This window comes from Adelges cooleyi, unplaced genomic scaffold (genome assembly GCF_023614345.1).
Source record: "Adelges cooleyi isolate 19-005CV unplaced genomic scaffold, UGA_ACOO_1.1 ACOO_flye_CR_arks_rails_tigmint_CR_PRNA_108, whole genome shotgun sequence".
NCBI classification, from domain to species: Eukaryota; Metazoa; Arthropoda; class Insecta; order Hemiptera; family Adelgidae; genus Adelges; species Adelges cooleyi.
Window position 1 is genome coordinate 1108019 of NW_026095761.1, and position 26773 is coordinate 1134791.

General features: G+C 30.7%; 1 protein-coding gene across 2 annotated transcripts in view; it reads left to right on the forward strand.

The window, feature by feature from the left end:
- The window catches only part of LOC126844095 (organic cation transporter protein-like), a 45469-nt gene that overhangs the window by 8677 nt on the left and 10019 nt on the right, over positions 1-26773 (forward strand). Inside the window, exon 1 of one of the 2 annotated variants that reach the window (XM_050581974.1) lies at positions 19452-19715. The exons of the other annotated variant lie outside the window; for it this stretch is intronic. Within the exon in view, the coding sequence (XP_050437931.1) occupies positions 19634-19715 (82 nt within the window). The 5' untranslated portion in view covers positions 19452-19633. Of the gene's footprint in view, positions 1-19451; positions 19716-26773 lie in introns of those variants that run through there. 2 annotated transcript variants of the gene reach the window in all.

Sequence of the window (26773 nt, forward strand, 5' to 3'; positions counted from 1 at the left end):
TCGACGGTTGGGTGACGATAAATACTTAATATTATAATAATAAAAATTTTGTTTCCAGGACGTCATTGGACACCGTCCGTGTAGGACGCGGTTGAAATAATATAATACTCATTTTTTATAGTATCAATACCGTCTGTGTATGTGATAATCATCATGTTATTGTTGTGCGGTTAATTTCGACGGTGTGACACACACACACACACACACACATATTAATATATATATATATATATATACAGAAGACTATTGTCGATAGGTGTAAAACGAAAATAATAATAACACACGTTTGAATGTCTATTGCGAAAGGCTAACCATACGATAGTCTCTGTGTGTATGTTCCAATTGTACTTTTGCGGGGTTGATCCTCGGTCAGGGGGTGTGTTTAAACTCGGCTGAGGTTTACCAGAGGGGTACACGGGAGGAAAAGTTTATATAAAACATATCTAACGGAAAAAATTACCGCTGGCTTTTTCCCGAGGGCAAAATCTGCGGAATTTTTTTAATAAATACACAATCGAGAGAGCATTTAAATTTGTTTATATGTATATTTTTTTTATTTCCATCTTGCACTGGGCGAAGCACTCTCTAGTGGAACCCGGTCGTCCTTGGCCGGCCGAAGTCACGACCGTCTGTATGAAGAGTGTGCTTGTGTATACACACGACAAGGCGTTTGTGGGCGGATTATTCGTGCACGTGGTTATCCGTGTATTAATTATTACACATTATTACGTTTAAAAAAATTATGCATTCTTTAAGAATGTGCAAAACAGCTGTAGACGATAACAGCTATTTTAGCTTCGGTGCGGGGCCGAGAAGGTATTGTTCTTACACTGATATGTCCGATTGCTTTGTGTCTGGACCCACGATGTCTTCCTGGCCGTTGAACCGATTCCTGCAAGTAACAAGTAGTCAAAGTATAGAATGAAAAATGTATTTGGGCAAACAATTAAAAAGTTCACCCCTTCAAAATCGAGAAATAAACCCAAAAAGTTTACATGTTTTCCCACTTAAAACCACGGAACGCTATAAAGGTTTTAAAAATAGCTAGTCAAATTAGTTCCAAACTTTTATGGAATATTCTTTAGATTTAGTACTATCGATAAACGTTGACAACCAGAAAAAACACCATAAACCAGTTCGCCATAGTTTTAGGACTCAACTTCCGTAAATTAGACCGAAGATGGGTTATAAAAAAAGTAAAAATACACACTTAGCCCGTGTTGAATTTCTAGATTGCTACATGTGAATAAATCAACAGGTATCCGACACATATATATTTTTTCATTGTGTTGTTAATCTGTCTATTGGTAACAAAGACAACGAAATAATAGAAAAGCGGGCGATCAACCCTAGTCTTTTGCACATTTATCCTAAAAATACAATTTTAAGCACATTATTGCTGTCGAAATGATTTTTGTCGATAATTAGATTCGCATCGAATATGTTGTCATCGAATTGTTTAGTGGTTCTTTTACTTTCGGTTACACTTGAAAATTCCTAAAAACCTGTGTCCTCCCCGATCCCATGTTCCGACCCTATTGTGCTGTTTTTTGATATCGAATACTTACTGTTTGCTATAATAATATATTATGACAACGTCGTGTATAAACAATGGCTTAGCCACACAAGCCTCGCGGGGTTTAATTTTCACAAAAAAAATTATTGTCCTCGAGCGTGGCAAAAATTTTTTTAAATATGATCGTATTTGAAATAACTGAAAATTTCCAAACAACTAAATAATAATTGGCCGATTTAGTATTTTTTATCGATTTTACACGACGTCAAGTTAATGGTGTTGAAAAAAAATAGCGGAATTTTCTTATTCGATCCTTGGCTTTCCAAATATAACATGCCGCCAATTGATCCACTTAGTATTTTGGTTTTATTTATAGATTTTTAATATTACATGTTACAACATACCTAGTACGTTCTTTGAAATTCCTTGAAAAAAATGTAATAAAAAAAAAAGAAGCACCTAAATAACTCTGGAGGCTTATTTCCTCGTTTAAAAGTATATGCATAATTATATTAATTATTATGTATTGGTATAGGTAACTGAATTGGTGACTGAATAATGAAAAAACATTTAGGTTTAATGACTGACCGGTTTTCGACCTATTACAATACCTCAATAACATTGTCTATTTCAGGAAAATACTATAATAGGAAAAAAAAAAGCTGTCAACCCATCTAAATAATAGTATTTCCTGTAATATAGCTGCCTCGTTAAAAGATATATCTACAATTAAATTGTTGTATACGTATAAAATTGAGATTTTTCAGAGCATTTTCCTAGTATTTCTGGCTACGATAATGGTTTTGTTATAGAAGATATACTTTGAAAATTGGATCAATTTGTATTTTATTTTATTAAATTTAATTACTGCCGTACCAAAAATCTGTTTACTAAGGTAAAAAAACTACATATTAAAATATTTATGTTATTGAACGTTGAACGGATATATTATTTATTCATATAAGGAGTTAAGATTTTGTTATTTGAATCGGTTTTACGCATAGAACATTTATATTATTTATTGTTCTATTTATTTTTACTGTCTCACAAATCATATATTCGAAATTACAACTAGTTTATTTCTCCTACAGCATTGCAAACCTTGAACTTTAAGACCTTGCAACGATCTGATTTATAGACTTGAACTAAAGAATTGTTGTGATTGAACTTTTATTGTACATGTACACAATTGTGTTTAGAAAATCGTGAAATAATAATTGTTTAGTAAAGCTTACAACTCCTGTTGAGTGTGTGTAATATTGCCTCTGGTTATTTACAAACCCAATTGTTCAACTGAAGTCTTTAAAAATCGAGTTTGGAGATGATGTTATTTTTTTTGAAGATGTTAATTTTCTGATGATTTATGGAGTGTTTTTTTGGACAGTACTATTATTAATTATTCTCTACTTATATTTTATAATTTTTCGGTTATACTACATCAATCTATGATCTACTAAAAATAATAGTTTGTCGGGAGTCGACTTAAATTTTATACCATTAACAAATTCATAAGTTGTGAGGCATGGGTTCTAATGTGTAACTAAGTGGTACCTATTAATATTCACTGAATATGACCATAATATTATGTACTATATAATTGCTTTTAGGGCTATTTTATTTATATTTTTCATGGCTATTTAATGGAAAAGTTACTTATACTCATTTTGCTTAATTGCTTACATATATACGTAGAATATTCTAATTCATACGGTTTGACTCTTGATAAACTTTGATTAAAAAACTTGAGGATTACTTTTTTAACGTTTACTTCTAAGCGTGCTAACTTTTGCAAAGAAAAAATCAATCAAATCGAGTAACCCAGTGAAACTGAACTTTGATTTTTTAAATCCCAAACGGCTACCGACTGTTGTAATTTATGAACCGGGTTAAACTCATGCAGGTTTATAGATCATAATATTGTTTCCATTAGTTCTCTGGCGGTCCATGGAAATCGAAAACTAAGATTGCGCGTCTCGTTAACGAAATTTCGAAATCTCGACAGCCGGTTCATGACAATTTAATGATGGGTTGATTAATCATAGCTTAATGTTTTTTTGTCACTTGTAAATTAACGTTGAGTTTATGCAGATTTCAAGACCGATTAGATCATTTTGCGTTATGAATTATGTATAATATAATTAGAATATTCATTATCCATTGCGAATGCATTAAAGCCATTAATCACTTTCTTCAATGAAAACGTGAAATAATATATACAATTTTTTTATTTTTGTTTAAAAAAAAAATCCACAATATATTGAACAAATCGAACTGGTTAATAGTGTTTGATATGTATTATATGATACTTTTTTAATGAAGTTGAGGCAGTTTCGGTAATTTTTTTTATGTCAAGTCCTTAGAACTGTGTTTCAGGTGAGCTGTAGCTGACTTTGCTGTCCCTGATATGTTTAACATCAAATTACGAAATTATCTATCATTCAACATGGTATGTCGATTCGGCGTATATCATACCTGTGCCTAAATGTAAATTTATTCTAATTCACAGTGAATATAAATTACATTCAACATTTATATTATTGTACATCGTTATTTAAGGTTTATATTTACCAAGAGTTATGATCGTTCATTGTGTTTTATAGTCGATGTTGATAAATTACTATCGATATGGAAAATAGGCGTTTGTATCTATTCTAATGTCATTTACCAATGTTATATTCATAGTTTCATGATTTTTTTTTGTTTGTTATGATTGCAAACAGGTTTTTATTTTATAGTCTTCTGTAATAGTACTAATAAAACCCACTTGGCATATAAATTTAAAATAATAAATCTGAAATAACAAAATAACAGCTGCTAATATTTTGTGGCACTTGATACTACACTGTATTAAGCTTTCATTTATTATTTAAGATGGTCCATGCATAACTAAAATATAAAAAATTGTTATTTACAATTTATATTTTTAAATTAAGGTTTTTTCCATTATATTTTTTAAACCATGCTATACTAAATTTGTATAATATGACTACATATTTATTAAACTAAAAAAATAATGAATATTATCAAACCACTTTAAACGTAAGTATTATTATTACGGCAATATTATTATGATGAATGATTCGTTTATAGTTTGTATTGTTGCCTAACCGTAACAAAATGTTCTTGAGATGTATTTCGACAGTGAAATTATATGTATTGTTTTGTCATTATTTTATTGTGATTTTATGGAATCGGAAACCCATAAAATACATTTGGTTTTATGATTGACTCGTTAAATACTTTATGTGATATATGGAAGGAAGAGAAAAAGTTTTGTTTCAGATTTCTTTTTTCTTTTACCTACTAAAGGAAAACTTTATTTCGCTTAGCCAACAGTTTGATAAACTAAATGGTTAACAATTGTTTACATAATGATATAAAAAAAAAAACAATTGATATAAGCTTAATAACTTCATTTGTTTCCACAACAATTTCGTTAAACAAATAATCAAAGAAAAAATAATTAAAAAATATTTTACTATAGTTTTTCTGTACAGCGTACTTGCAGGCGTACATATGTTTTTAACTGTAATTTGTGCATTCAAAGAGTATATTTTTTATACACTTTTTAAATAATTGAAATCAAATAAAAATATTGATAATAAAGTTAATATTTAAATTACCTCATAATATATAATATTATAATCCTCAATTTATAAATTAATTGTACAATGATGGAGTCATTGTTTTGTTTTCAGATTCTCTATTGCAAATTTAAATGTACTTCAAATTTATTGACCCGACAAGCCTCACAATAAATCGATTTATTATATCTTAATTTGTCAACACAGGGTAATTGATTAAGGATAAAACACTCATTTTCTTAATAATTACTATTTTATAGTTTTTTTTTTTGTAGAAACTTTAGTTTGCGCTACGGAAATTTTCTAAGAAAGGTAAATACTTGGTAGTTTTATAACTATGTACAATAATATAAATAAAAACTTTACTTGTAATTTGTTACAGGTGGGTTCAAATATATTTTTGTTATAATTCATTAAGCCTTCGCTATGAGTTTTTCTATGACAAGACCTTTCAGGACGTTGGTTTTAAACAGTTTCATTAACGATTTGATATTTGTAGACTTTCAACAAAACCCCTTACACAAACATGAATGCAATTTAACATACACTGATGTGTTAATTTGTTGCCTAAACAATAATCATCACTTATTGTTTCTGGTTGATAAGAAAATAAGTTTTTTTATAAAATAAATGAATTGTTTCAGCTACGATGTGATATTTTATAATGGGGTTTTATTTAATTTTTATAACTGATCACTTAGAATATCTTAACATCAGATAATTGGAATGCAATTATAATTTTATATTTTACTTTATGATCCTCAACAAAAATCTAACCGTGAAAAAATGGTCATGTTCCAAAAAAAGCCAGCCCATCAAAGTAGTGATATCTACATGTGACGAAGTCTGTTTTATGCCTCTTTTAGAAACTGTAAGATGCTACAACTGTTGTATGTTATACTTTCAATCGTTAGAGCGGAAGTAACATTTGGTTTGGTTGAGGTAGGATTGCTAATTTTATCTGGTACGTCATTATATAATGCATTATCAATTGATTTAAACATACACTAAACGCCAAAACACCTGAAAATATTATTATTTTATTAATATGTCGATTGGATATGGTAATTTAGTTTAAAAACAACATTTTATAAAAATAGATTTAGACATACCCGATCTTGTAAAAAAGACAGCAACTTGGCTACCAATTCGAAATCTGCTTCACGTGTCATAATTATATGGTCAACTATCCGGTTCTTTTTCTTTTCTCTACTCTAATCTTTTCTTATTCGTCAATTGTAATTATTTAACACCACAAATTATTGTAACTATTAAATGATACTATATAATACCCGTTTAAAGTTGGGTCTAATGGTGTAACTTAAAAAGAACTTTATGAAAATCTTGCGTCGACTCGTCTGCGACTTGTAGTTTCTTTTCATCTTCCTTCGGATATTGTCGATATTTCTTAAGCCGCAAGGCCCTGTTTTAAAAATATTTTTAGCATCTGTTAATTAGCACAACGATGATTAACAACATAATAATATATATCTGACCGTTAGTTGAAACCCCTAAAACAGACACGAATGCAACATATCAAACACTGGTGTGTTACTTTATACACAGTCAAGTGTAATAATTATGTATTTAGTATTACTAAACTAAATTGATAAAAAAAAACTTATAAAAAATAAATAAATTCCTTTTATTGAAATTTTTGAAATTTCGTTTTATTGAATTGTGGAATATAATTATTATAATATATTATACTTGTATAATAATAATATTATTTTGTTATCGGATATATAATTTTCAACTAATAGACACCTTAATCTGTTACGAGTAGACTACATAATATACACAACAACAGTAATTGCTGCATACCTATACTTGCAATGTTGGCATACCAAATACAAAGTTTAATAATTCGCTTGTTGTGATATTAATTAATTATTATAATAAACTATAAGATAAAACTATTTGTTTTCTAAGTAAGAAATGGCCAATAAAAAACAATACATTTTTTACATATTAGCTTTATTTGTTTTTTTCACGACTTCTTACTTGCGTTTGGGAGAATATCAGTTGTTGTATTGGTTCCTAGATGCCGTTGATATTTTCATCGCGATTTTTTGAATTAAACAGTTAAATTTTATTTTTTTTACTTTACGATAAATATTTTTAAATTTTAAGTAAACAAATTATTGTTACATAATGATTTTCAAAGGTAAGATGCAAAATTAGTATCTCAAAATTAAAATTTTATATTAATAAACCGCGTATAACTTTCGCGGTTTCTTCGGAAGTACCAACTATGGATAAAGATGATTTTTGTTAGATATTGATCTTAATGTTTCAATGATTAATAATGTGCCAATACCTTGTCAGCTTTACAGAACATACAAAATATGTTTCAAATGAAACGGGTTAAACCATGTCATTTAATAACGTGGATTGTTTTGATTTTAATAAAAAGAAATTCTTTAAAGTTTTTACTAGAGGGTTTGTCAAATTACAGTTTTACATCTTGTAAATAATAATACAACATTAACATCATCGCTTCTTTGTTAATGAAAGATTTATTGTAAGTTGATTTTCTTTTGAATGTTTGTTGTACAGTGTACTTTGAATAGTTTAGAGTAAAAAAAAACTAAAAGTGTGATTTATGGTTAAAGTTTGCTGGCGACGACACGGGTAACCCGGCGGCTTATATTAAAACCACCGCGGTGGTTTTCCCCCTTTTTAGTATCATTATTGTTATTATTATTGAAAAAGCCTGTCGACTTTTTTGACATGTCCATGACTTTTTTGTAAGCTCCACGATTCGGACTGAGGGTGTAGGCAAGTTAATTTTTTTACAACAAACAAAACGAGGGAAGTCTTATGGCTCGTATTCTCCCCTATCGTTTTGTGATGGTCTTTTTTAAATGGTATTGACCTATGGTCTTTGCCTGTGGATAAAAAGGGGTTAATGTTAATTATTAGATGAACGTTTACCGCCATCGTGTCTATATTTTACATCTATGAAATTATGTTTCTCTTTTTGTGGCCTGTCTTTTGACATAGATACTCATATGGGTAAGAAGAAAGGGGCAGAGACAAGTCTCCTGTCTGGAAAATACAAATACAAATAATGTTTTACTAGTCTTTAATTTTTGAACTCTCTAAATCAAGAGGCTACAAATTTATATAACAAGCCGGATATTCTCGGTTTTATCAAAAGTTTAGATAAGAATGATTAGGCATAGCCCATAGGCCTGGATAGCAGATAGCCAATTGCTAAGAAAAGTTTTTGAAGAAAAAATTTTAAAAAACAAGTCCTCTGGAGAAACTCAATGGATTAATTTAGTTTCCAAAGATGGGCAGTGGCAGCAATGGTCCTTATTGGACCGATTAGCGGAAGAAGAAATACATTTTTCTATGAAATAAATATTTTAGTTAAACATGTTGTATTATATAAAATATTTATTGAACAAAAAAAAAATAAATTTATATTCTTCAAATTAAGTCTATAATTGTTTAATAGGTGTCTAAGAGAGTAACATTTCAAAGCCAAATTTTAACGTACCGCATATGCAAATTAATTCATTTTTGAAGACCTACTAATAATTTCTAACACAAATATTTCGACACGGCTTAGGATTTTTTTCTAAACGATCATCTTCTAAAACATTGTATACAAATAACAGTTTTTGGTTTTTAGTTGTTTATAATTTGTATTTTCTTTGAGTTATAAGTTCCCCGTGTATTGTCCCTGTGGATACCAGACGTCTCTGCACGGACTCAATTGTAGAAGAGAACACTAAACATGACGGTGTAGGTTAACGACGGCAAAATTAAAAATACTACTACTATCGGCTATCATTAATATCATTCGCGTGGAAGAGAAACGCATTAAATCATATTAATATATGCACGTATTACGGTGTTATCTCGCAATAATTAAGGGGTGAACATTAAGTACGTGGGTCTCTTTGGGTTTAATTTCGACAACCATACTTGATTATTATTACTATTTATTAAGATTGATTTATCGTTTTCCATTAAAGCCGAATGGAAATTGCAGTTTATAACGTGAAGAATACTTGGAATTATTATGAATGGCATGTTTAATGAAAAGCAGCGTGTATAGCTGTTTGTTTGGTTGCAGTTGGATTCTTACCTCGAGTCGTCATTTAATAAATACCATATTATTCATCAAGAAATTTACCGATTGGCGGTCTAAAATGTGAAGGGTGCAGTCTGGTCAACAAAAGTTTGTATTTGGCAAGTGGTTACGATAAATTTTGAACCAAGGGTCAAAATCACATTTTACTCGCTAACTATAAAAATAGATTCCTTCATAAATTCCGGGGAGAGTAGTAACTCGGGCTAAAATAAATTATGTTTGAAACTTTAGGGTTGGTCAGCAAATATTAACGGTTGACATGAAAGAATTACTGGTCAAACCTATCATAAACTGGTTAGTAAATTGCCTAACTGTAATGGTATTGTCTTCTTCGTCTACTCTAACCTTATCCGCACTTCTCTAGTAGCATGATTCGTCGACTGCTGTTATTTCATCGACATGTCTATTGTGTACTATCATATTTTACATCGTAACAAATAAAAAGAATACAAATTATGAGTAGTAATAATATATATTTTATAGTCCATTAGGTTAGGTTACTAGCATTGCTATTTGGCTCATTACACATCCTGTACATATTTTGTTATACGCTCTGGAAATTTGGAAGGATACCATTATTGCGGGTTTCCTATAGTCTATAGGATTTAATTTCATAGAAATACGCTAAGCTTATCCCCTTAACGTCAAATCGTTCATGCGCATCTTGAGTGAACGAGGGTAGTACTCGAAAAGTGCTGTGGGCTACTTGAGAAATCGGCCATTAAGTCTATGAAAGGTAGTATACCAGCAACTAGTTTTCGACCCATCAAAGCCAAAGATCAAGAACATTGTTTAGAAGCTTAAATATAGTTCGAGACGGGCTCCGTTTTCAATTTACTGACATTTCCAAGTACATACTAATAAAAAAACGGCATTAAACATTATAAGCCCAATGCCCTATGAACATAGCTTTTGGTCTCGCTAATTATTAAGCATGACTTTTGAACTTGTAAAATAACGTAGCCGTCTTTATAGATACACTGATACACATAGTCAATGTGTTGTAAAATAATTAAAAAATATCATTACAATGTATTGTAATGATAAATGTAAGGTAATGAAAAATGTTAAACTTCGAAGCAGATGTCAAAAGGAAGACAAGAAGACTTAAACAATAATAAAATTGAAACCAGCGGATCTAACAAAGCTTGTTGTTCTTTTTGTTAAAAAATATAATGAAGGATAGTTTTATAAGAAAAAAACTCTGATTAGGTTAAATAGTATTTTTTCAAACTTTTTTTATATATATTTTATAAATTTGGTATTTTTTCCATTACCAGATAAAAACTAAGCTTGAAAATTACAAAGAAATGTTTTTTAGTTAATTTTATTGAATTTTTTACGGCCTTCGAACTGAAAATCGTACATTGCGCTTTCTTGGACAGGATTCCCGGAAGAGACACTTAATAATTCGTCTGTACTCGGCTCACGGGCATTGTCGCCACATATACCGCTTCCGCATAGGTTTATACACACACACATAGATTGTGTTTTGTTCAGTCGAAGCTTTTCTTTTACATCATCGATGAGGACGACAATAATTCGATTAAAAAAACAGATTGTCCTCGACGCACAGGCAAATTTTATATTGTCAGGCGCCAAACCTTTGGGGCCATACAATTTCTAACTACCAACCACACCGCGCTTGTTATCAAACGGCTCGTATCCCATTGACCGGTTATATTTGTATTGATTATCAATAGGAATACGATTATTGTTATCATTATTATTATTATCATTGATTTCAAAATATACAGATGCCATTTACCATCGGTCCGACCATATTTTCTATGACGAAGGTGCCTCCATTGACCGGGAAGAATCCCGCATAAAATCGGTCACCGTTCGGGTTACTAATAATAATATTAATCATAGATAAAAATATAATATGCATCGATGGATAAGATTGATTGTGCGCGGACGTGTGCATGGGTGGAACCGTTTTGCTCGGTATTTCCATGAACGCCAATGTGACGGTGAAACAGTGAAAGGGCTACATTGAAGTGTCCGGGCCTTCGATCATTTGTATCTACTAGATACTATATTTTATATATTATCATTGTACCTACTATTTTGCCGACATCGTGAAAACAATTGGGAAAAATATGGCCAATAGAAATATATGCTCAAATTAGCATTTTCCTCATCGCTGAAAAAACACGGACATTACTGTTATGTAGATGGAAATTGACTACTTTATTTTGCCACCCCAACATTGATATATTATCGATGTGCATATATAAAACTGTTATATTAAATCGAGGAACTCATTTACAAAAGGTATTATAAGAGATTTACTGTAATTAATCTTTAAGAGGGCGCCACACCGGCCATTTCTAAGGAGTAAAGTATAGGCAATTTTTCGAAAAATGTTAATTTAGAGTTTGAACTATAATGTATACTTATTAATACAGTAATGAGGATACTTTGTTGATTGCCATTTTTTTTGTCAGACTATCACAGTCATGACTATAGGATAAATTACAATTTTTTTCCCATCAAAACTGCTTAGCGCGGATTAATTTTTCTCAGGCTTCATATACAGTTAAGGAGAGAAATTCATACATATTATTTATGACAAAATTATCTGTGTTCCATCATCCGTATTTTTTCGATATACCTAATACAACTAACGCTATATCATTTTTAAAAAAGTCAAAAATGTCCTTACTTAATTAATTAATTATTCATTAACTGGTTGAAATATTAAAAAAGGGCCATGGTAGAAGACAGACAATGTTGTTGTCTATACTATGTAAAAATTTGGTTGCTTATTTTTGATTATAGCCTTTGTAAAATAAATTTGCGCAAGGCGGATTTTTTGTAGAAAATAACGGGTGTGTGACGTCCTCTTAACGGCCAATGAAACGTTTTTAAAGATATACTCTGTACATAATGTACTATAATATTTCATTGCGATTTTGCTGTAATACATCAGTTTACTCGTTATGATATTTCAATCGTCTCGAGTGTATGCTGTATACTGTATAAAACATATTATGTATCTATAGTTTTAGCATTGATGTGGCGCTGAGAAAGTATTGGCTGTTTTTAAATATCGTTCATATTGCGAGGATCAGCTCATTAAAAAAACATAACATTCCTCCGCCCTATTCACATCAGAAAAAAATTGGTTAAAAAAACTATGTATATGTAGGTATATATATATATAACGATAATTATTACGTCCTTAGAAAAACCGTTTTAGGTTTGAGCAAATTGGCGTTTACATTGACAACATAACGTAAATATGTTAGAAGGTCGATTTTTGGCGATTATCTTCACATAAATTAGGTAATGTTATACATTTGTTTGCTAAATCTACCTACTTATTTGTTATTTAATAATATGTAAATTAGTATGTTTTAGAAAATTAATTATATGTTTTAAGATTATAATAGTGGAATTGAAATATTATACAATTTTTTTTGCACGAATAATTCATGTAAACATATTTTAAAATATCATTTAGGTTTATCGCGTAAAACAAAAATGAATAATCGTTTGTTATGTCGTATAAAACATAATATATGTATGTATATATATTATTTTTTTTTCAGATCTTTTATTAAAAACATGTTATAGCTGATGTAAAATATTTCATCTAGTATTTTAACTTTAACCTGGTTTCATCGGTCATGCTAACTTTGTGCAGCTAATGATTTTATGCCTTAGTGTTTATTACTGAAAATTATGAGTTTTGTACGGTGTTAATTATTATAATATTGATAAAAAGTATATGTTGTACAAACGAGGAGAGCCTTTCAAAAAAGTAGGTGGATTTTTTCAATTTTGACTCGATGAGGCGCAACTAGATGGGGTGCTGAAAAAGTTCAGACGTTTTTAAAAATCTGAAAGCTCCCTCAGAATTTCAGTAAAAATTATAAACCTTACTTGGGGGATGTGTCAGACACATCCCTCAAGTAAGGTTTATAATTTGTATGTCTGTTTTGTTGCTGACATTATTTTAGAGCCTGAACGAGTTAAGAAGGATTTGACCTTTCTCAGCATCCCCTCTAGTTGCGCCAATGTCAGTCGAACTCGCATGTATTTATTTAAAAATTGAATTTATTCATTCTTTAATTCATGTAATCTCACGAGACCCCAAAATAATATGTTTATAGTTTTCTGGTTTGTTATCAACACTTTGTTTGACGTTTATCGGTTGGTTACGCAGTATGCGTGACCGCATGCATAGCGAATCTTTATGATACCGACGATAATTATATACGATAGCTATTTCAATTCGAATCTAACAAGTTCTAACTATTACATAGTTATTAGTCCTATACTTATACCTTAATTAGATAAATTAAATTACATCCTACTGTGAGATCAATATAATAATTGTATTCACCAAATTTTTCAGTGATATTATTTAAATTTCACTTTGTATTGAATAAAAATAAGCCATGGTTTTTTTTATAAAATTATACATTTTGTTATTATTTAATGCAAAATGTAACTCGCATTTTTATCATATTATAACATTGGTCGATTATAGATTTACAGAAAAGAAATCAGTTTCGATGAACAGTTCATTACATATTGATTTCCACTGTAAGGGTTGAATATTTTCCAGCCTCTGAATTTTTGCCTATGTAGGTTTATTATTTTTCAATAGACTATATTAGTCAATTTAAGACTAAAATTTAAAACTCTCTACGATACTAAAATGTTTGAAAAATGAGATTGTATAATTCACGGCAACCACCAACTCCTAACCTTAACTGACAATTTTAGCACTCTTAGCTGAATTTCACAGGATGAGTGATAAGGAAACATGATAAGATATATGAGTATGAGATAAATGAGTGATGTTAGATAATGACCAAATGCGAGCGGAACGATTAAAACCGTTATTAATCCTTGCCCCGGAGTTCAAAAACTCCATAGAAACGCAATTAATAGGTCGTAGGCGATCGTCGACGATAGTACTCGGCAACGGGAAACCTTGGTCGTTACGAATACTTATACGAACACCCGATCGTACTTACATAGGTAGTACTTGAAAAATCAAAGTAACTAACGCTATTTTCTGACGTGAGCATGGGCTCACATATCCGTGACCCGCTGACAGCCAGAAACTACGTGTTAACGATTAATTATAAAACCTCCAGTCGATATACACCGAAGTCGATAAATGGTACCACGAAACAGTGTAATTTTTTTTTCTTCTATAATTTCATTGAGCCAAAACGATCGGTAATGTGTTGTGTGGCTTGTCAAAACCAATATAGCAAAATCATTGACCCTGGTCACTGAGTAATAAGTAGTACTAAGTATGTGGGCGAACATCAACAACGCGAGAGATTTTGTGTCAATAAATAAATTTTGTTTTATAATAATAAAATTGTATTCATAATTTAAATTATATTCTAATGTTCTATAATACCACATTATGTATTACAATGTATAATTTTTAATCGAGAACCGAAGAACTAGTCTCTACTAAGGTAGTGACCCCGAAGTCTGTTTTAAGTTGTACGAATAGCCTAAGGGAAAATATCTGAAATAAGTGTCGCAACTAATTGTTTATTTTTTGTAATAACCCGTGGGTTCCTTGTCTAGGTCACATGTATTTTCAGTTGTTTTTAAATTTTCAATTACTAAATAATTAAATTCTCATTCCAAGGTAGTTAATGAATCAATTTTATGTTTTTTATTTTTCGCTGTATAATTGATCATAAAAACATAAATAATAGTGAATTAAGACAGTTGGTTAAAACCCAGCAAACTCAGTCATAAATTCAGTGAATATAGTTTTAGGGGTGTAGTTTATGTGGGCCACGTCGATTCTATCTAGACGTAAGTCTTGTTTACTAATATTTTTTGAAACCAATTTTGTAAAACATTTAGTTTTATTGTTTTAGCTCACATATAACACGGAAGTGTGCGGAGTAGATATGGATATATAGCTCATGCTAGGTTCGGTTATTTATTTTAAATTGTTCAAATCACTTCTTTTTTGGTCAACTGAATGTATAACGGATGAAATTAGCTCACATTAAAAAAAAATATCAGACGTTTTGGCTGTAAAGAATAAATACACATCATTGTAATACTAATACATTCTTGGCTCCGACCTCCATATCCAACCAAAATACATATAATATTATGTACGTCTTTTAAGACGTGTTTTTCTTTTATCATTGTTATATTAATAATTGTAATTCGAACAAGTATTAATTATAAATATAATAGTAGTACAACCTATCTATAACGTCACGCTTATTAGCAATATAAAATGTAACTGATAAATAATAATACTGAAATATTGTCGATGTATTGTGATTTTTCATCAGTCGCGCTGTGTCTGTCTAAAAAAACAACTGTAGCAAGATTTTATACTTGGGTCGATCTTAGGGTCTTTTCTAGTAATTCGTTGCCGTTTTATTACTAATAAACAACTATTGATATATAATAGCCAATAGGTACTCTAGCTAAACAATTTTAGCGCGCCGTAGGTTTAAAAAATAATTTAAAAATATCTAAATGTTTTTTTTACTATAGGGTCTAGACGTAATAAAAACTCAAAAAAAAAACACATCAATGTAAAAAGAACATCTTTTGAGCTCCGCATCGTGAAGCTAAAAATCAATCTGACCGACGTAAAAAAATTAACCAAACTGATTAAAGCACATGTAACGCGACAATGAAAAAATAATAATATATTATTGTGCAACTTGCCCGGACGGATATTGTCTTCATCGTTTCTTCGAAAATTCTTATACCCTATAGTTACATATATGTGTGTATAAAAAAACCGAGCAACTTTCACCCTGTGGGAGTCCTGAAATTATATCTACGGTCGTAGTGTGTACCTAATAATAATATTGCATTCAATTCCCATAAGACGGCTCATAACAATAATATGACACTACAAAATAAGATTAATAATAACAATATTATGATACCTATTCGCAATTATCATGATTATGCAGTCCGTTACCGTTATGCGAGGTGTCTGTCTTACACTAATCAATAATTATGCTTATCATTTTATATATTATTATCCTGGTCAACCGGTTTACAACAAAGTATGATGACAGTCATGGCGATGGCAAAAAATGATTTACCACGTCGATTGTAACTATGAAATAATATCATACCTAGTAATAATATTTATGTTCGTAGAGGGAATGCGGCTTGAATAGAAATGTCCATTTTTGGCATCAAACAGGGTTAAGAAATATAATCCAGGAGCGGCGGGTCTTGTGGGTTTCGACGAAAGCAAAAAAATACAATCGGTGTATACTTTGACCCAAAGAGGCGCCTCGGTCTGCCAATTCATGGTCATCGTCTGCAATGATAATATATAATAATACAATACCGCTAATCAAGTAGAGAAAACTACTAGTAAAGGCTTTAAGTGGAGAAAACAATTATTTCCGTTTCGATTATGATTGACAATACCGTTAATGTTTTTTTCGGATTCAAATTAGCTTTTGATTTTATCGGTTCATCGTGGCCAAATGTACAATACAATAATATCGGCTGGTCAGTTTTTGGGTCAAACGCGTTTTTCTTTATTTTTTTAACTCTCAAGTATTCATCAAACCGTATCAGAAAATAATAATTAATGTGTACTTTTGAGTGCAATTCAGTCAAAAGAAAGAAGTTCAACGTAACGCGTGTGATTATTATAACTCTATATTGTCACTGTCAAGGTTTTCCTTTAATATTGTGCATATTAGCGTAAACGTTGAATAAATTACTATTTTTTTTTTTTTAAATAGGCACAACAATAATAATATATATAGTTTTGTAAACAGATAGTCATTTTTAATATCATAACTTTCATGAAATTTAATAATTATCGATAGATAGAGGGGGAGAGATTTTTAGGTTTAAAATTTGTTAGGTAGAAAAATTAAATAATACTTAAAATAATACACAAAATACATATTATTTTAACCGATTATAAACTCAGTGTCGAAAAAGATAATAAATCTAAATTTATCATTTATACGGATAAAACATAAAAAGAAAATATGTTATTTAAATAATATAAAAATTAATTTAAGATAATAATCAATTTTTTTTTGTCTTCCAGGTTCTAGGTAATAGTTATTTGCTAATTCAAATAATATAGTAATTTTTACAAATTTATATTTTTACTTTTAAACTTTTAGCTTTATTGGGAAGAACAACTGCAGGTTATGTTAGTTTTGTAGAGAGAAAGTTTATCTTTTAGATTGTTTCAATATGAAGTGGTCACGAGTGGAGAATATTATAAATATATATATATTTTTTCTTTTTTCGATTTTCAACTCGACATACTTAAATAGTTATTAAAAGATAACGTAATTTTTCCGAGCTACAAGCTAAAATCTTGAACGTTACACGTTAAGACTTAAGAATCCGATAAGGATGCCAAATCAAGGGCGTTATCTTTATTATTTTATGCTCTTTATGGGTCTGCCACCGGCAATTATTCAATAAAGTACAGGCTAACACTGTGCCAACAAACGGTCGCCTATGGGTGTTCTACATAATATTATTATGCGGTGCATTTTCAAAAGTTTAGCGGCCATAACCAAGGTTGTCTTTGGCCAATTCATGATATAGATTGAAAAATTAAACCTCGCCGATGGATTCGATTGTGCGGGAGTGGTGATGACTGATGATAATATCGGATTGACTTTAGAATTGTCTCAAATGCGTCAACGGATAAGGTCATTATCCTGATGGAAGGTTTTTAATTTTTATTTGGTGTATATAATATACTGCGCGTTTCTGTACGTAGCTATTGTGCCAAATAATACAAAAAGAATTACAGGAAAGAAGTTTGTTTATATTTACAGCTGTTGTTAAATATTTGTACCGCCTTAACCAATAGATATAGCAACCCAAATTGTGTTAATTAACTGCGACTTAAAGCTATTTGTATTGATTCTCATCCTCGTTACAAGGAAATAAATTTAGATTGCACTTTAACTCACCTATACTTGTTTAATGTAAGATAATGCAATACAACAAAAAAAATTGCACATTTTTTCATATAACATTGGATTGTTGTACGGAATAAAGATTGAAGGCTGTTGATTTGAAATCAAGTTTTGAAGCAAAAAACTTTTCGTGATTGAATATGTTTTGCAATAAATCAAAGAAGAAAAGTATTAGGCATTTGTAAAAAGTAATATGGCTATAGTTTAATTTGTGAATTGTAGTAATAAACCGACAACATTTTTAAAAATTTTTACATAAAATAATAACAATAGGTATGGTATTAGAATTTACTAGGTTATAATATAACAAAATATATTCTATGAAAATTTATAATTTTCTAGATTGTCTGCCACAGTGCCCATAACGGTGGTTAAAGTCGATGGTTTCAATTCGACTTATTGTAAATGTAATAAGGTACCAATTTGGTGTAAAATAAAAATGTTACCAATTTTAATTGTAAAAAAATAGGGTTTTTGCCAAAATATACTTTCAAAAGGCATTTATTTTAATTCCTTAAAAAAAAACTGAGATCGTGACGATTGACCAATAGTGTGTAGACTAAATTTTTGTGTAAGCCAAAAAAAATGACCTTCATAACAATTATCATACTAATTATGCATGAATTCGCTTTTTATATTTTTTAACAAAACATCTGTTCATCAAAATGTTCAAAACAGTTAGTTATTTATTTATCTAAAATAAGTTTTTTGTCAAATAAAAAAAAATTAAAAGGTAGAAACGTAGCTGTTTTAAAAATGTTAAATGTATTTATATAAAAAAAACAAACAAATTTACAAAAAAGTACGCAAAACGGCAGAATATAAAACGAAAAGTTTTATCGAACTGGTCTTTTTTTTACGTACAATTTGTGCTTTTTTTCATAAGCTCGAATTTTCCAAACGTGTAAAAACACGTTGTTGGCAAAAGTCAAGTGTTTCCACGGCAAGTCCCCGCTGTGACCGGGGTAAAAAGTGCGTTAAGGTGCGGGCACAAGTTGACAATCGTTTCAGGGGCGTACAATATATTACGATAATACAAGACGTGCAATATCGTGTGTGCAAAATGTATATAACGTGCTGAGTTACGAACGCGCGCAATATAGTATTTTGTTTTATTTTAATATTATTATCATTACATACACACACACACACACGAGATGATAAACCGCTGAGTGCACAAACCAATATTGTTATTTCGAACGTACACTCTGTTGCCGTCCCCTCTCTTTGTGGTACCTGTACTCTCGGCGGCGCGTCCTCTTCCCGAGAATAATAATAATTGGTGCACTTGCCGGCCGCTATAATTCAGTCACATGCAACGTGCCTTTGGACTACTGTAAGCCGGGCGTACCGTAACGTCGGCAAATTTAAACGTCGGCGGTTATTAAAAAATAAATAAATAGTTTTTGTTAATATCGCAGTTATATTGTATACTGTCAATTCGAATCGACCGACGGGTGCAAAGCTCGTCGCCATGACGGTAATACCGACGTTCGTCATCGACAAGATATTTTCAAAAATATTCAGGAGACAATCGAAAAACTACACCGTTGAACGTGAGTACTTGCCACCTGTTGAATACACCAACCTGTCGCTGTCCGTATCGTATTGACACTATCGTACCGCGGTTTGGATAGACATCATAAGCATGGCAAATCGCACTCGAGGCTCTTAATGTCAGCTAGCGTTATCTCCGTAATTAGCGTTTGTGCACGAGATCGACCGTTTTGTTTTAATCATCTCCGTGGACCTTTTCTAAAAAAAAAAAACCAGAATATTGTTCGTCCCGCCGAATTACAATGTTTGAATAAGCTAACGATAATTTCGCATTACCGGATAGTCGATACGTATCGCAGGAATTAACGACCAGCTTGTGGGAAGCAAACGAATTAAAAGGGCATTAAGAACAACGGGCCATTATTGATAACACGGTATTAACGATACACAAGTTTAGGAACAAGTACAATTATTGCTTCGCCGAAATAAGATTATATTGTCGTTAACTGTAAACTTAGTATAATATAGGTATTTAAAGAAAATCGTTTAAGAGTTTTACAGTTTTTTCCAATACTCAACCCGGCCTAAGCGACTGAGTTCTTCGCGGTATACCGAATAAAAATATGTAAAAAAAAACACATCAGTTTCGATAGGCTTCAGACCGGTTTAAAAGTTAAAATGCTTTTAGCAAACAATACCTATATTTTTCTGAGGATATCGCGTGGTTTGCGAGATTTTTGACAAGTTTAAAAAGTATCTACTTTTAATATTTTCTATAGGTTGAGTCTAATTTTTTTTTGCTTGATAAAATTATAATAATGCACCCCAAACAATAAAAAAATAATTAAATATTTCGAATTAATCGAATAGTACGATTTATAAAAGAATATTTGGAAGGGCTTGATGGCCCGTAAATCGTATAACAATAATCATTATTTAATTATTAAAAACGTTATAAAAAGTGTTTTTTTGTTGTATTCAAATCTAAAAATGTTACTCTTACTTATTCTGTCAAATTTTTAAATGTGGATTTATTATGTTTTTGCTAATAAGCTTATAAGTTTTTGCAATTTTTGATGATTTATTAAGATCATAGCGAGTAAAGTCACCTGAACACTCTTCTTCTACTTTTTTTATTTATTTATTTTAGTTTTTTTTTTGGGGGGGGGAGGTAATAAAATTGTTTACAAAACACTTATTAATAAACATATAATGAAATGGCCTTTGTAACCGCAGGCTTCCCGGGCGACCGTTCCTGTTACTATGTATTAAATGATTGTTTTTTTATAAATTCCGGGATAGAAGTTCGAGGAAAAGAAAACCAAAGGGAAAATGTCGAAAAAAGTTCAAGAAAAATATTAAAAACCGTAATGAAGGATAACAAAAAAATGTAAGCACCACCTTGGCTTTACGAAGAAACTATTTATAACTACGATTATCCTTAACACTTCGTGGACAAGGTGGGACGTATACGGCCCCAGAAATTAATGGGGGCCGTATTTGCCCCACCTTTTCCACACAGGGTTAACACTTCAGAAAAGTTTTTTTAATATTTTGTGTATATTATTAGTGTAGTGTCGAAACGCCAGCACAGCTTTCGTTACTTTTGTTTTTTTTTTGGTTGTAAGCTTTGGTTTTTACATTAAAAATTTGTGTAGTAAACTTCTAATTGAAATCAATACTACTGCGATACAGCTAGCTTGTAGACGGTTTGACACACTAATAACACTCTTAATTTACATTTGATTATATACGGATAATAAATGATGCGAATTTCCCCTTTGATTTTTTTTCCCGTCCACTAGTTTGCTAATAAAAATATTAGTGTCACGCGTAGGTAGCACTATGGGTATTGGGTACAACAGATATTGAGTTCAAAATAATTATACCTACTATATTTCGAGCGGTTTCCGATCTGTTTGAGCTAAGTGAGATTACCGAGTGTGTCTACGCAGTGTGTCTATTTCGGGTAAAAGGGAATTATAACTTGTTTGATCCGTTTGGAAAAAAAAAAATAACACCTCTAAGATACTTGCGCAATGATACTGGTACACACGAAACAAGCATGTAACCGCTAACCCACTTGCCTCCTTTCTTATTTCTTATATATTTTTTTTTATTATTATTGTTACGCTATCGACAAGATTTCACTTTCCATCGCACACAGGATTGCCGCATGGACAACCGCACGCGGAAAGAAGATACAAATAATAATAATTATCAACACAGTGTACATATACATACTCCACCATAGTGACAAAATTAGTTTGGAAACCGATCTATACATTTTACTGTTTATTTACATAGTTGTTATTGTACTGGTTGTCTGGTAATAACAAAAACCGAAACGGTAACCTTATTTATTTCATAAGCAGGCTCGGTTCCTTCTATTCCATTAGGAAGTTAAGACAGTTTTCTTGAAAGTTACATTTTTAAGGTTAAGTTCAATAATTGTATGACAAATCTTGCATGTCAAAACATTGAACTTAGTTTCAGTCAAATCAAAAGCTTGTTAATGTTTACACGGGGTGATTCATTAAGGATAAGACGCTCGTTTTCTCTTAAACGATTTGCAATTTTAAAGTTTTTCAAATGATACCGTACATATTTAATTAATTGTTTAAAATAACAATAATTTGCTGAAAATGTTGACTGGTCGATAATTAGTTTTTTATAATTAATTTTAAAGTTATTAAACTTGGACTACCAGTAAACATTTTCAGAAAATTATTTTTTATTTAAAAGTTAACTAAATGTATACATTGCCATTTAAGTTTTAAAAGTCGATAGAGCTCTTGCAATAAATAAAAAAGATAACAGTTTTAATAATGTCTAATATTGTAAAACAACATAAACTAAATTGTCTTTAAAAAGATAACTACATAACTACAATTTTTTAAAGAGAGAATAAATGTTTTATCCTTAATGAATCACCCTGTATATAAGTATAATTTAATACTTTTTTAGTTTACAAACAAATATAATTACATTAATTCATACATATATAAATAATAAATATTGGTATTAGTGATGTAGTCAAGTATTACACATATTGTATTTATCAATTACCGGTTTTAATCTATGATAAAAAATAATCAATAATTAGAAGATATTTATTATAGAAAAATATAAAATAACGTCACCAAAATATGATAATTTAACTTGTATCATATTGTGTCGTAATACATGTGCAACAGTCTTGGCTACGTTACCAATTACAATTTGCATATATGTGTAAGTGTAGTGACATTTTATTAAAATGCTATAAACTGTTTAACAAACAAGATCTACTCTCTCGGCTTAAAAACTTTGCCAATCAGCTGGCATAAATTATCAATACCTCCATAAGTATCTCGCCATTAAGACATTTAGATTTACATACACATAAGTTTTCACAACAAATAAAACTGTATTATTCTAAATCGTGTTAGAAATACTAATGCGTTCTAAAATAGACATGCAGTAAACATTATACATCTAACCATCAAATTTTATACATGGATTTCTATACAAGAGCACAGCCTTAAGGCTAACCATGGCCGAAAGACGAACAGCTCGTTAGATTAACACTTGACGTTTGACTTGAATATCTCAAATTCACGGACTGTCTTGGAAATTGTTTCAGTGTCATTGGAATAAGTTGCAATGAGAACAATAGTTAAAAAAAAATTTTTTCTCAACCGTTTAGATTGTGAGGTACCTAACAACAATGCTTGATTTTTATAGAACAAGAAAATTTTCGTTGACTAGAGCGCGACAACGGAGTACTTTGCATTTATTTCAGGGTTTCGAACGACCGCTTAAATTTGAAACATAATCTAAATTATATGTACTGTTTATTTTTGTCACCGTGGTTCAAATGCAAGAAAAATTGTAAAAGAGAACAGTGAAATAAGCGAACATAAGTGGGGAAAAAGTGTTGTAGAGTTTATGGCGAAAGTATGTGCATGTAACAACAATAAAGTATTGTAACACGTTTTACTATATATATATAATATAATATATAGATGTATAATATATTATCTCAGCTGAGATCGAAAAAGTTTTCTTTTATGTTTTTCTCCTTGTTGTTCTATTAAGACAATCGAAAAATGGATCTTAACGCACGTTTAACCGACAGACGCAATATTTTCTTAGTCCGTTATACACCACGTACGATAAATGTGCTCCTACGATTTATTATACACACTGAAGCCGAGCACTTTAGAGACTTTTTTTTTTGTGTGTCCCATTTGGAATCATACACACACACTTACTCGACAGTTGTTCGCCGAGATGGTAAAAGTTGAAGGACGTGACCAAATTTGTTCACCCCAAACAACACATGGGTTCGCCCGTTATTCCTTATTGGTGGCAAGGAGTCGTGCTCAAAATCGAATAAGCACTTAAACACGCCATCAGCTGGTATCGAACTGTAGTTTTATTTATGTATCTCGAATCCCGCGTTGGTTTTTATGTGCCGACAGTAAACAAAAAATAATGTACACTGGATGTTTGTACGTCACCAGAAATGTGTTCATGGTACCCGTGATCGCTTATTATAATTAGCATGTTTTTTTTTCTGTATACACTCTAGTCACTGTGATTTTTTTCCAACTAGTCGGGCATGGTGTAATTCGCTTTTATGTACTTTTGTGTTATTGCGATTTATTTTTGTTTTTCTCCAATCCGTTGTACGTAATTTTGACCGTGAAGTATTCAAAAACATGACAGTTGCATGCTGACTAAGTTATGGTAAACTGTTACATTTTTTTTTTTTTTTTGAGTAATAAGTCTTGTAGAAGATAATTTGGTTTATATTCTAGGGAATTCATTTTGAAAGGTTCGACTTGTGTTTTTATGGCGCCAAGCTGTTATTATACGCCTAATATGTTTACACACAACTGCATCCCAAAAGTGTTTTGCAATTTTCTAGTCGGCATTCGTATGCATAATTCGTGTTATAGTCATGTCGATATCTTCTAGTCCTGTGCATACTAAATAGGTCAAACATAATATGCCTATTAGGCCGCACGTATCACTTCTATCGTATTATTGTTTGTCCGGCAAACAATCATTGTGTTTATGTTTTTTGCCTTTAGAAAATAATGTGTTACCAATACCAATAATTTGTACACATATATGTCCCACTGCGTCTGTGGATCAAGATGGTTCTACGGTAACGTCCCCATTGTGTTGGTATATTATAGAGTAATAACAATATTATAATCTGAAGTATCTTTTGAACAGACGATCCTATCTGATTGTGAGTTAACAATAGGGAAAAGTATTTGAAAACGTTTTCGAAAAGCATTTACCGAAGCAGTAATGACCTCAGTCTATTGCCTATTAATATCCTTCGCACTGTGTTTGTCGTTCCAAGTAGATAATCGGTCGGAACTCGGAAGTACAATACTTGAAATCGGAACAATTATTCTAGGATGTAATTACCCGGAAGCATAACGTTTCAGAGTTTTAAAATAAAAAAAATAATAAATAGGGTTATATTTATTTAATATTATTTGTGCGCGAAAACAACAATGTCCACATACAAGTATAAATAAGAAATCATCTTATTAACATGTTAATATTTTATCCACTGGTGGAAAGTTCTCTAGTTTATATCCCGTCTTGTAGAACATTACCATAAGTGCGAGCTACAATAAACTAGAAAGCTAATTTCCATAGAAATGAAAGTTTTCTATACAAAAGCTATAACCGTAAATTGTCTTTACTCTTTTATTTTTATTTTCGCGACGTTAAAAACAATACCTGCATTTAAGTAGGCGAATTTAAATTTGTATACAAGTAAATTTTCCTAATGAAATATCATTATTCTTTTAACGTAAAAACAAAATAAATAAAATCAGACTTTATACTTGGAGAAAAACTAGAATTGAATTACTCATAATACGTTTGTTTTTCGTTTAATTGAATTAATTTGTTTTTATCGGGTAAAGAATTTTTTGGATTGAAGGGAACATGGTATTGAGCATTTCATCACCGATAATAAGTCTTATTAAAACGGTTGAAACATTATGTTGAGCTGAAGAATAAATTGTGATTCTATTGATAAATAATTTTATTTGGAGCTTGTATGTCGTTTCCTAACACTAAGGGATTTAATACTCCATATTAAGGGGTTAATAAAAGTTAAAGTTACATAAGCTTTAATAGTGGATTCTCGCAGTTGCCTCTTCATTGAGTTATTATAAAAAAATATAAACGAGGAGTCTAAGTGCCATTATGTATAATAACTTATATAGTATACGAGTTCGACCGTATAAGATGATAGGGAACCAACGGTTTAAAAGTACGCGATAAGCCTATTACTACTTTTTTGCTACTTATAATCTTAGCCTTATTTTATTATATAGGTTACATTAGTATAGTACTAGATTTTTCTATTTAAATATAGGTACGCTGTAGTTACGAACGAATTGGATTGGCGTTCAAACGCATAATGTTGTAATAAATTATTTGTGTGTTGTACGCAGTTAGATATTATATAAAATATTAACGTGCATAACTCACAAAAAACTTACTGAAACGGCAATTAAACATTCAACGGAAAAATATCCGCGATAAAGCCATATCTTTAGTAATACCAAGAAGGTTGAATTTAAAATGAATGATGATTATTATTTTTTTCATTTTCTTCCTAGCTTTACCTCATATAAATGGGGCCACTGGCCAAATCTCTGTTCACATTACTCTACTAGCCTACTACTCTACTATATATTATATGTCATTTTTTATTTATGGCAATCATTTACTCGTTCTTTGATCTATCTTTACCTTTAAATCTCTCCTGCTATTTAATTATGATTTCCATTTTCTCTCTCGTCATGCCCAAGTCATCTAGATTCTAGAAGTTAAACCGAAACCATTTTCACTGTTAAAAACTTTTATTCGTGATACTGACGATAAAATATGTTTCATAAACAATTTATATTAATAATAATTAAAAATTGAATAGTAGTGTAAGTTACTTTTTTTGAAAGTAAATTTTAATTACTAACTAACAAAATATTTACTCAAATATTGTACGTGATCTTTTTAACTGTATACATTCGTACTTAAGCGCAAATATATTCGATTTAATTTAACTGTTTAAATTCAATAACTTATCATATAC